General features: G+C 39.2%; 1 protein-coding gene across 2 annotated transcripts in view; it reads right to left on the bottom strand.

The window, feature by feature from the left end:
• mapk14b (mitogen-activated protein kinase 14b) overlaps window positions 1-13,497 on the bottom strand; it is a 47,970-nt gene that overhangs the window by 19,908 nt on the left and 14,565 nt on the right. For both annotated transcript variants that reach the window (XM_067432036.1, XM_067432035.1), the window contains exons 4-7: window positions 6,332-6,443; window positions 4,463-4,492; window positions 1,625-1,672; window positions 1,318-1,432 (exon numbers count right to left, since the gene is read on the bottom strand). In XM_067432036.1, the coding sequence (XP_067288137.1) occupies window positions 1,318-1,432; window positions 1,625-1,672; window positions 4,463-4,492; window positions 6,332-6,443 (305 nt within the window). The remainder of the gene's footprint in view (window positions 1-1,317; window positions 1,433-1,624; window positions 1,673-4,462; window positions 4,493-6,331; window positions 6,444-13,497) is intronic.

Here is a 13,497-nt window from a genome sequence, read left to right on the forward strand (position 1 = left end):
CCGAAGGCCGGATACCGAACGCGGTGTTTCACATTTTTTCCATTTATTTGGCAATTTTTTTACCATTACAATAATTAAATAGTAAAAATTAGCTTTTTACTATTTTGTGTTGCTTTTCAGAGAAATAAATCAAATAATAAAAATACAATTTCAAAATATTTATTTAACACAGAACCTTTTTTTAAGCACAACATAACTTAAAATAAATAATTAGTAAAATAAAAAATATATTTTTATTTGGCCATCTTTGAAGCCCCCCTTCTTGAATAGCCTATGTTAGGCCTATAACTGACTGCTGAAAGAATGTAACTCTGTATGTATACAACAACAAATGTGCATTGAATAGTGTAAAAAAGGTGGATGAACCCACAACAAATAAATAACTGTCCTAGACATAAGCCTACTTCTTCAGGAAAAGTGGCAGGTTCTTCTTTCTCTGCTTTCTCACATGAAAGTCGGTTCCTCTTCTCATCGATGACATGAGATGCAGCACTAAATAGTGCTTCCACACTGCTGACATGTTTGCTGCATAAAGCGCACGCCTCTCACTTTACGTGGGTTACTATTTGATCGCGTCATTAAAAACGTCATTGTTGGGCAAAACATTATTCGGCCTTTTTACTTATTTCGGTTGCCGAACATTCGGTGCATCCCTAATATATATACAATCAATATTTGAAGTGCCATGTTGTTTTCAAAAGGGCATTTGCTATATTTTGATCATTAACTATAAACTTTTATTCCAGTACTTTTGTGAAATGGACAGAACCGTTTTAAAAGTATTATAAGACAGAACAATACTGTGTGGTTGAAAAGACTGTTTGTTCTACTGGACTCTCATACATTTCATTTGTACAGAGAGTCAGGCCACTCTCCATTTACAAGTGTTAACTTCCTTAAAGGCGGGTGAAGTTTAAAACTATTGGATCTGTCATAACCAATCGCTAACGTTTGGTCGTGACGTGTGTCATCTCAAACTAGAGCCCGACATCAACGTCATCGTTTTCAGCCACTCACTCCGTTCGCTGATTGGATGGGTTAAAATTTGACCAGAAAAAAGCAGAGAATATACCACAGTCCCAAACGGAGTACTGAAGGAAAATGAAAATTAAGCGGACGTACGTAGGAGGGCCGAGCCAGGGTAATTTTTCCAGCTGAATATTAAGTTTCAGTAGGAATTAATACATAACATTAAAGTTAACCGAGTTGTGAATGTGGTTTCATGTTGTCTTTAGTTACAAAATGTAATGAATTATATAAACATAAAAGCTTTTTTATTCATCAAATACACAAGTGAGGATTATGGGTAATCCTGACCTGTCATGTTGTAGTGCATCCAGTTGAGCATGATCTCTGGAGCACGGTACCATCGGGTGGCAACGTATCCCGTCATCTCATCGTCAGTCAGCCGGGCCAGACCAAAGTCCAAAATCTGAGCACAGATATCAGAATAAGCATTAGTCATGAACTAGATTTATCACATTACCCTGCATGCCTCAGTGTTTACCCGACTATAAACCCACTGTTGGTCAACAGAGGATAATAATAACAGATGTGACAGTGGAAAAAGCATCAGATGATGAGGAGGATGGAAGAGATCTTGGCAAACAGCGCACGCTCTCACCTTAAGTTCACAGTCTTCATTTACAGCCAAGTTACTGGGTTTAAGATCCTGTATGATAGAAAAAGATGAGCATATAGACTGAATAAGTGAGAATCACTTTGAATTTGCATGCTTTACTAAACATCCATGCACTAATAAACGTCATCCATGGAACTAAATCAGGCCATGACAGAAAAAAACGACTTTAATTATAAACCACAATGGGTTTACACAAGCAGTGGTGCAGATGAAGCCCTAAAACCAAATCTGTGTACCTCAGCAAACCTGCAATAAAACTCCGGTTCCGTACTAATGAGAAAAAAAACTCATATCCGTACAGACAGTTGTACGCTTGAATCAAAACGTTTTAAAATTTTCACATATACATATATACATATATACATATACACTAACTGTATTCTATAGGCTCCATCACATTGAGTTGTTGCTCTCTCTCTGCTTCATGTTTGTCACCAAACTCTCTCTCTCTCTCTAGAGTCACCAATACATATACATATATATACACACACATATATATATATATATATATATATATATATATATATATATACTTGGTGACAAACATGAAATGAAGCAGAGCAACAACTAACAGTGTAATGGTGCATAATAAGAATGCAGTTAGAATGGCCCTAAAAATCAACATATCAGGGCAAAAATACCAGTGTATGAGTTGTCCTCTCATATTTATATCATGATATAAAAGTCCAAAAGTTTATGTGTAATAAATTCTATGTTGAATCAAATCATTTATTTTGTTCAAAAGCTACTTTTTGTAAAATCTATTTGATGCTTTTCTCATTTAACATACATTTTCTTATGGGATGATTTCTCTCCATAGCCTAGAAATCTAGACGCACCCTAGCGGCAGCAAATTTAATCTGCCCACAAGTGTCGTCTAGGAACTCTCAATACCCTTCTGAGCTGTATTCCTCACAATCTGGACGGGCCAATCACATCGTGTATAGAGTCGGTGGGCGGGGCCATAATGACGACAGCCGAGTTGCGTTTGCGTGCTTCTAGTAAACACAGAAACTAGCGAACGGCGGCAGTCTTTCGAATCAGCTTTGACCGCGACTCTGGAAGACTTGGAGTTAAGCTTTTCTCTGAGAAAAGAACAAAGAACCGCACTGAAGTCATTCTTACGAAGGGAAGATGTGTTCGGGGTTTTTACAACCGGATACGGTGAATGTTTAATCTGTCAACTAGCTCTGTTTCACCTTCGTTGCTCTGGTTGGTGTAGCGCTATCCTATCGCGTGCAGAGGGAGTTTAAAAGACAACCGTTTATCCGCCCCTCGGATTGAGCTGTCAATGGTGAGTTTCCAGACCAAACATCTTGATGTAGGTCTGGCTTGTCAGGCTATTCTCTCCATGCTGTATAAAGTTAATTTCTTTCACAAACTCACATATAATCATGTGAAAAAAAGAACACTTTTTACGGTTTTACGTATCAGAACACAATAAAAATCATCTGGTCCTTGGCAGGTCTTAAAAATACGTACTCCGATGAACAACAACATGACATATCACACTGTATTTAATGAACAAAAATAAAGCCAAAATGGAGACAAACTAAGTACACCCTATGATTCAATCACTTGTAAAGACACTTTTAGCAGCAATAAGTTGAAGGAATCATTTTCTGTACGAGTTTATCCTTCTCTCACATCGTTCTGGAGGAATTCTTCTTTATAACGTTGCTCCAGTTCATTGCGGTTTCATCCGTTTATGGACAGTTCTCTTGATGTCCCGCCACAGTATTTCAGTCTGGACGAGGTCTGGACTTCCGCCGGGCCAGTGAACACCTTGGCTCTTTCTTTTCCGCCGTTCTGTTGTAGATTTGCTGGTGTTCTTGCGATCATTGATCGGTTGCATGACCCAATCGACGGATGGCCTCACATTTGACTCTAGAATATTTTGGTATACAGAAGAGTTCAGGCCGACTCCATGCCTGTGAGGAGCCCATGTCCATGTGCTGCTATGAAGTGTTTGTGCTGATATGCTGTTTAATTTTAACCTAACTTGATGCCGTCTTCCAGGAGTATTGGGGTTTGTTTAGATGCAACTTTGCAAAACTAAGCCGGGCTGCCATGTCCTTTTTGAAGAGAAGAAGCTTTCTCCTTACAATCCATTTAAATATGCCATACTCATCCCGTCTTTTTCTAATGGTGTCATGAACTTTAACGTTTAGCATGTTAACTGAGGCCTGTAGAGTCTGCGGTGTAGCTCTTGGGTGTTTTGTGATGTGTGGATTTGCTGGGACGTCCACTCCTGGGAAGATTGGGCGGCTGTCTTGAATGTTTTCCGATTGAGAATAATCTTCCTCACTGTTCAAATTGTTTTGAAATGGCCGTATAACTCTTCTCAGATTGATGGCAGCAACATTTGCTTCTCTAAGATCATTGCTGAAGTCTTTCCTCCTTGGCATTGTGTTAACACACACCTGAATGCTCCAGACCAGCAAACTGACAGAACTTCTGCTTTTACAGAGTTATAGGTGATCACACTCACTGATGATCAAATAATCAGACATTTCATTAGCAGCGCCTGAACGTCACTAACTCCTTTAAATTCCTGTTAACAGTAAAGGTGTACTTAATTTGTCACCCATGGCTTTTCCATTTTGGCCTAGTTTTTGTTAAATACATAATGATACGGTGTGATGTGTCATGTGTTGTTGTCAAGACCTGCCAAGGACCAGATATAAGACATAAAACCATATAATTTAATAGGGTTTCCTTTCTTTTTCACATGACTGTATATATTATGTTATATATGCATGTATACACACACACACCACAAATAAACGGAGTTATGGACAGAAAGTGTGGTCTACTCACCCTGTGGATGATATCTGCTGAGTGAATGTACTGTGGGGAGAAAAGACAGACAAACTCACTTTAACCAAATACAGAGATCAATGAGAAGCAAGTGCTAAACGTCTGAGTGAAGCACACTTTACACCAACACATTATACAACAGAACAGTCCTTCATATACTTGAAGTATTATAAACCTTACACAATTATCTTATAAAATAACTTTAGAAAGAGTGAATTAGCAATTGTCCAGAAGGATGTTAAGAAGCTGATTTTAAGGAGAACTTTAGACACAATATACTGGAAGCGTTTTCTTCTGTGTTATGACATCTGAGTGAAACGGATTTCACCGAAAAAGCAAAACACTGTCAGAGTGTCTAAATTTTTTTGGGTTTGACTGTTTAAGAATATTATGTGTGAAGTTGCAATGCTTAGTAACTGTAAACATGACAAACCAAACCAAAATCAGTCCCATTATAGGCTAGTCAATAAAGCTGTCTACACTGTGTCTGTCTGCTATACTACTGAGATTTAAATACACCACAGTATAAGTGCTGTCTGTCTGCTATACTACTGAGATTTAAATACACCACAGTATAAGTGCTGTCTGTCTGCTATACTACTGAGATTTAAATACACCACAGTATAAGCGCTGTCTGTCTGCTATACTACTGAGATTTAAATACACCACAGTATAAGCGCTGTCTGTCTGCTATACTACTGAGATTTAAATACACCACAGTATAAGTGCTGTCTGTCTGCTATACTACTGAGATTTAAATACACCACAGTATAAGTGCTGTCTGTCTGCTATACTACTGAGATTTAAATACACCACAGTATAAGCGCTGTCTGTCTGCTATACTACTGAGATTTAAATACACCACAGTATAAGCGCTGTCTGTCTGCTATACTACTGAGATTTAAATACACCACAGTATAAACGCTGTCTGTCTGCTATACTACTGAGATTTAAATACACCACAGTATAAACGCTGTCTGTCTGCTATACTACTGAGATTTAAATACACCACAGTATAAACGCTGTCTGTCTGCTATACTACTGAGATTTAAATACACCACAGTATAAGCGCTGTCTGTCTGCTATACTACTGAGATTTAAATACACCACAGTATAAGCGCTGTCTGTCTGCTATACTACTGAGATTTAAATACACCACAGTATAAGCGCTGTCTGTCTGCTATACTACTGAGATTTAAATACACCACAGTATAAGCGCTGTCTGTCTGCTATACTACTGAGATTTAAATACACCACAGTATAAACGCTGTCTGTCTGCTATACTACTGAGATTTAAATACACCACAGTATAAACACTGTCTGTCTGCTATACTACTGAGATTTAAATACACCACAGTATAAACGCTGTCTGTCTGCTATACTACTGAGATTTAAATACACCACAGTATAAACGCTGTCTGTCTGCTATACTACTGAGATTTAAATACACCACAGTATAAACACTGTCTGTCTGCTATACTACTGAGATTTAAATACACCACAGTATAAGTGCTGTCTGTCTGCTATACTACTGAGACTAAAAAAAATCTCTCTCTCTCTCTCTCTCTCTCTCTCTCTCTCTCTCTCTCTCTCTCTCTCTCTCTCTCTCTCTCTCTCTCTCTCTCTCTCTCTCTCTCTCTCTCTCTCTCTCTCTCTCTCTCTCTCTCTCTCTCTCTCTCTCTCTCTCTCTCTCTCTCTCTCTCTCTCTCTCTCTCTCTCTCTCTATATATATATACACACCATGGATACACCACAGTATAAACAGTACAGCAGAGTACTATCAGTCCTACTCAACCATTTGCCACAGGTGTTATCAATAACCCAGAATATTCCTTTAAGCTCACATTACAACCGTGAGCAGAGTCTAACCTTCAATCCTCGTAGAATCTGATAAATGAGGAACTGGACGTGATCGTCTGTCAGCTTCTGGCACTTGACAATATTGTTGAGGTCGGCTCCCATCAGATGAGTCACCAGATACCTGTTCAACAAAGTCATCATGACACAGCATCTTCACAGATTATGACACTCAAGACTAGGGAGTATTAGCGCTCCACAATTGTTTTTCTGTAATACAAATTTCTGAAGAGTGGAATTTTCACAAGATGACATGGGGTGATTTTTGGGGCTAGTGCATCTGAATTAAAAATGTATGTATGTATGTATGTATGCACTAGCCCCAAAAATCACCCCATGTCATCTTTTGAAAATTCCACTCTTTAGAAATTTGAGAGCAAAATCCTTGTAGGTCTGAATGATTGAGTGTACATACTTGGGTTTGCTTTTTCCAGGAACCAACTCAAACCACTTTCAGGAAGCATTCAGTAAAAAATTGTTTCCAAATTCCAAACGAGTTGAGATTTCGTAGGGCACATTCCTACTCGTTTTGACCAATTTGTTTGGTAATCATAGTAAGCCATATCACAATATACATTTTATTTTGATAAATCATGCAGGCCTAGTTTAAATAACCCTCAGCTTCATGAAGTGCACTAGATTCTGGATAAATTGAGAATCCCAATTTTTTTGTTTCAAATATAGATTACGATACTTTCACAATTCTGTACAGAAAACTAAACTAAATAACATGTAATTTACTAGAGGTTCTTTGATAAAATGTTAATTGCTGCAACCTATTTAAAACATGTTAATTTCAATGTATTATTTTTAAAAGATTGGTTCAATGTCTCACTCAAAAATACATAGTTTGTTTCTTTACTGGGTGAATCAGCACTTCTGAATGAATCTCTTGAATGACTGATTTAATGAAACTATTTGCAAATAATTATGTGATTACTGCCTTTCAACATTAAACTGACACTTCACGCTCATAGACTGAAAATAAAGATGGATGAAGCCCCTTCACTATCATCCATTGTAGAAAAGTGAAGCCACCAATGTCTGAATCAAGCAGCAACCTATACCGCGATCTCTTAGAGCCAATACGGAAGTATTGTAAACTGCAATTCCTCGACTGGCCACTAGAGACAGGCTCCAGAAGGGAGCAGAATCTCACTGAGCCTCATATTAAAATGCCCTACTTTACAGCAGAAAAAAAACATGTTTACAGTCAGTCTGGTACAAATTGTGGTTTTGGCCTATGCGGCTAATTTTGACCTACATGACAACTCTATGGGGGGTTAATTTTTTATAACTCATTCTTTTACATTACATAAAGACTTAAAGTTCTGCATAATTAAGGGTGTGGTTACTTTGAGTGACAGCCATTTATCCGCCATCTATAGTCATTGTGTCACCTAAGCTCCGCCCACATCCCGCCTTTTTGCCAATTTTCTGTTATCCGGGAGTGACACGCGATGACTCGCTCGCAAGATGGCGACGCCCAGCTCGCCCCAACTTTAAGCTTCAGAAAGGCTTATCAGAATCCTATGGCTGACGTCACGGACACTACGTCCATTTTTTTTTTTTTTTTACAGTCTATGGTCTGAATATGGCGTTGACATCTTGAGCTGATTTGGGACCTGCGTCTGCGCAGCAGAGAGCAGGAAGTAGACCCGTGATATCTAAACCCCGCCCACACTCACACAGTATCTGTTAGCTGCAGAACAACTCATTATGTCTGTGTGAAATAAACCGTCATGGAAATGTAGAAATGAAAGCTAAAGCTCTAATCTGCTCCAAAAATCCCTCAAAAAGTCAGTTAGTGCCTCAGTGACAACTTCACTCAGAGAAGCTGTCAATCATGACGTCACACCCCTGTTTTTATTGCATCAAAATAACTAAAACCAAATTTTAGAAATATTTATTCTAAAAATCTAAAAAACAAAACAAAAAAAACATTTGAACTCACATCAGTGTGGTAAAAACTACCTAAAATGTCAGAAAGCATCTGGAGTGTGATTTGATTGTTTAGTTTGTCCCATTAGAACACATGGCGGAGACGGGTTTAGGAGCTATACTGGGACCAGCCAACGGAGGGCGATGAAGCTTTTAGTTTCACTTTTTAGAAAGTGCGGCACACTTGTTTGCGCTGAAATGAATGCTCTGCTTCTTTGAACATAACCCCAACTTACTTTGATTGGCCATCTCAATCATTTTGACATAGACGAGCGCTGTTAGACCACTGAGGCAGACCGGACTAAAAATGCAACTTTTAAACCTTTTTGTCCTCCTAACAGACACAGAGCACAGCATAATGGAGGGCACTAGAGCAGTGCAAGAACTTAAAATACTGGGGGGGATTTGGCCATTTCTGATTATTGGAGGGGACTCCTCAATGTCTATTGGTTCAGCCCTGCTGTGTGGTTGAAAAGACTGTGAAGCGGTTTCATATCTAGACTGCCTAACTGTCTTCTCTGGCTCAGCGAACACAGATTTGAATGTTCCGGTATGATTTTGCCAAAGGTTAAATAGACCTGGCCAAATCGCTGTAATTTAGGAATAAGATTGTGGGGGTGTTTAAAGGGGGGGGGGGTGAAACACTCAGTTTCAGTCAATCTCATGTCAATCTTGAGTACCTATAGAGTAGTATTGCATCCTTCATATCTCCGAAAAGTCTTTAGTTTTATCATATTTATTAAAGAAATATAGGCTGTACCGAGTCTTTCCGGAAAAAACCGAGCGGCTGGAGGCGTATCGTGTGGGCGGAGCTAAAGAATTACGAGCGCACACAAAGCAGTGATGTCCTCAAGCATGGAGAAACCCATCTATCTCAGCTAATACAGATAATGATCCACAATCAAATCTGAGGCTGAAATAAATTGAACAGAAGAAACGGCAACATCAGGACGTCCGTCTCTGTGGTATGTACTGTATTTAGGGGCCTTTGTGTGTCTTTACGCGCAGTTTATGAGGACATGATTCGGTTTATGGACTATTGTATGTGACTAGACCTTAGAAGTAGCAACCAAAACGGTTTTGCACGTCGGAGTCAGACTAGTGTAACGTTATACATAGAACAACAATGGAGGAACCGTTAGCGCATTTGAATGACGAAGCACGCAATCGTGTCGTTTACTGATGTTTACTCACGCGACGATAGCCAACAGCAGAGACATTTGAAGCCGTTTTACTCACCGGCTGCTTCCAAAGCAGGACCGAACCTTTATCGCTGGGACCGCTCCGTCAAAAACACACTTCTTTGGTATGATTTGGTGAAGTCCTGTGACAGCAGTGGCGTGGAAATCCACTTTGAGATGTGACTGAAGCGATGCCTTGAAGCTTCTCGTCATTTCTGCGTTCAAATCGGTTCAAATGCAGCGCTGCCTTCCCGGAATGCTGTGCTGAAGCGTTGAAGTCGCTCGACGTCACCCATAGGAATAAATTGGAGCGCGGCGCGCGACATAAGTCTTCACGGACGACTGGATCTGCAGCTGAGAGACTGTTTACGCCGTGCATTTCCTCTCTCGCTCTAGTCACGCGCGCACCCTACCGGGAGAAGAGCCCGTACAGCCCATACAAGGACCTTCCGTTCTATTAACGTCAATTAGACCCATACTCGAAAAAAACTCTCCAAAACTTGTGAGAAACCGGAAGGAGTATTTTTGACATAGAAATACTCCATCAAACGTCCAACATTAGGTTTTGAAACTTTGTCTATGTTTAGGATGGGAATCCAAGTCTTTAAAGGTGTAAAAAGCTCAGTATGCATGAAACAGCATTTCACCCCCCCCCCCTTTAAATCGAGATTGTGATCTTCTAACGATTAATCCTGCAGCTTTGTCTTAAAGATATTGAATTGAATTTTATCTTTGTCCAGTTTTCACACTTAAGCAATCAATATAACCACACAACAGGGAAAAAAACATCTTTACATTTGTACAGCATTAATTCAGAACAACAAACTGGCATCTAAAGGGGGAAAAGGGGTGGGGCTTAGTCATGATTGACATCCAGCACAACCAATCAGCTTGTTCCGACACAGAGGGCAAAAGGGGAAGGCGTCTGGTGCGGAGCCAGTTGGACACAGGGTTGCCGGCTGAAAGCTCTGCTGAACTGTGAAAGGAATCCAAGAGGCATTCATTTGACCCGGCCATGAGCCCTATCATTAACCTTAACAAGCATGAGCGATCTGCTGCTCTGCACTCTCGTAAGCACGCCGGGTGAAACAACCTGACTGTAGTGAAAATGCCTTCCATTAATGGCGAGCATTTCTGCAGAGACGTCTGCATAGCAGATACTCAAGTATATGGATACGTGCGGTTCAGAAATATCTCTTGCCAAATGTGCTCCCCCCTCTTGCCCCGAGCTCTGCTCTCACACTCATTCTCGATGAGATTTTTGGGGACGAGGTATTTATAGGAGTATTATAGTATTCTTAGCTCTTGTTTCCATGCATCTTGCAAGCGCTTGATGCCGAGAAAGAGCACAGTGAGTCCCTTCCTCAAGTGTGTGTGTGTGTGTGTGTGTGTGTGTGTGTATATAAGTGCCAGCTCCTGTTCCTACTCTCCTTGCAGCCAAACACAACTCACACTGGTGCTCTTGTTCCAGGGAAACTCACGGTGCACTTCTCTTCTTCCTCTCCCTGCAGTCGTGACCTCAGACGGCTCTCACCTGACATAAATGAACTACACTGACACTGAGCTCAACATTTGGACAGCGCATGGGACAGTCCTTAAAGAACCCCTGAGATTAAAATGGGGCTTTTATGTTCATTCATGTCGATGCATCTATGTTGTAGTGGCTTTGCATTATTGACCTAGTTTTCTACACAGCCAAGCCATGGTTATCACCAAGGATCGTCTTGCTCCAGGCTTCACGGTGTTCGTATCTGACTGTGTGGTTTTGGTATCAAGGGTAGCCAGGTTTTTTTCACTTTGCTAGTGTAAACCATTAAAACACGGAAGTGCTTCTAAAATGGCATTTACACAGACTGATTAATGCTGCTCAGAGGTGGCACAAATGCATTTTACACAGAATCTAAAACTGGCATAATTTAATCAGTCTTTTATGCTGCATTAAGTCTTTTTTTGAGCAAGCACAGAACAGCCTTAAAGGGATAGTTCACCCAAAAATTAAAATTAGCCCATGATTTACTACCCTCAAGCCATCCTAGGTGTATATGACATTCTTCTTTCCATCATAAAAGCAATCCATACGGCTCCAGTGGGTTAATAAATGACTTCTGAATTAAATCAATAGGTTTTTGTTAGAAAAATATGCATATTTAAAACTTTATAAACTGTAACCATTGGCTTCCGGCAATGGTGGTACACACGGTCACGAGAGTGTCAAGTTCCAGCAGAAGGGTGTGAAGGGTGAACTCTCAACGTATGAAGTAGGCAGTGCTTTCGCAAGGGCTGTGCTAAGTGTGTCGCACAGGGCTGTGCTAAGTGTGTGTCGCACAGGGCTTCGCACCTCTAGATGGCCTGACCTGCATTTTACGTGGTTTATGTATCATTTTTTATTTCTGTTTTTCCACCCAACATTGATAAATAAAATACCTTCTGTAAAATAAAATTGAAAAAAGGCTACTCAGCCTCAGCAGTCCAACAGCACTTGTCAATGTCAAAGTGATCGAGAAAGCGGGTCTTACTGTCTGTCATTACGCAACGAGAGCTTATGGAAAGATGCAAGAAGATGTAAGTACTGTATTAGATGACTGTTTTACAATAGAAATGTTCAGCGACTGACAGTAATAGACTAATCTAGTGATGCAAACTACACAACTTTTGATTAAATTTGGCCCTTTTGAATTAAAAAAAAATATGCGATCATGATTCATGTAAATCATAAATGAATGCAACAAGAAACAACTGAGTTTTGACAAAACTAATAAGAGTCAATGTGTGCACATTTAAAGATAAATTATTATTTTTCAAATAGTTTAAACTGATTTCTTCATAAGAACGTACAATTAGAGCTAGCACTTATTTTACCATTTTTATTTATTTATGTATTCCGCAAATAGCTTTTAAACATTTAATTTTTAATTGCTTTATTATTATTATTATTATTATTATTATTATTATTATTATTATTATTATTATTATTATTATTATTATTATTATTGTTATGCAGTAGATCTTACCATTCTTATGAGCGTCAGTCAGTGAGCACATTATCCCACGTCAAGATTGTATTGAGCATTACTCAGTCTAAAATCTAAATGCTGCGAAGTATTTTTTTTATTTGTCGATCAGGATGCGCATGACAGTTGCGTTTATTACTATAGCAACCAGCCCCCCACCACACACACACACACACACACAAAATTGCAGAGGACCTAGCACGTCATTTAATTGAAATAATTATAGTGAACAATCATATAGAAATGCAGTATTGAGTTATGAAGAGCTTTGCATGAAAATATAAAGAAATCTTTAACATGCATTGAGAATACAGCGTTTCACTATAAGGGTTTTTTTTTTCCCTTCAAGTCAGACCACCTTTTTCTTTCTGAAAATGCCCCAATGATGCATGACTGAATAATTTAGGACAGAAATGTGTTAATGATACACAAGATTGTAATATTTGCAAAACACAATGAACATAAAATGATAAAAAATAATTATCATATAATATTCAGGTTGAGCTCCAACAAATATCAGTGTGAGTGAAAAGTGAACTACATATTAAAAAATATATATTTACAATAATAATAATTACTTGTATAATCCATAACCATTATTTTGATATATCCATCCCATATGTGCAAAGCCATATGTGTGCATTAAGCTTACAAAGCAAGTGACACATAATAATTATTAATATGACAATTAATTAGCCAAAAATTCATAATTTCGACAGCTCACATGAATCTCTCGCCAAGGCAATCAATTTCTATCTATAATTCCCTGGATGAACGATTACTGTTTTGTATGCGCTGATTATTTTAAGAGGCAGCTATATGAGGCAATAACCGTTTGCAGGTTATTGCCTGTGTGCCGTGAGGAAATAATGCTGAGCGGATGAAGAAGTGTTGCCATGGTAACTACGGATATTCCCAACACGTGCACGGCCACGATGTTCTTTATCCCTCCCGGAGCAGAGCTCGACGGGAAGTAAATGGTGCTGCTTTCTGATTATCGCTTTGACAACTGGATGCAAGGTGCTTAAACGCTTCCGGATTTAAC

This window comes from Pseudorasbora parva, chromosome 22 (genome assembly GCF_024679245.1).
Source record: "Pseudorasbora parva isolate DD20220531a chromosome 22, ASM2467924v1, whole genome shotgun sequence".
Classification (NCBI taxonomy): Eukaryota; Metazoa; Chordata; class Actinopteri; order Cypriniformes; family Gobionidae; genus Pseudorasbora; species Pseudorasbora parva.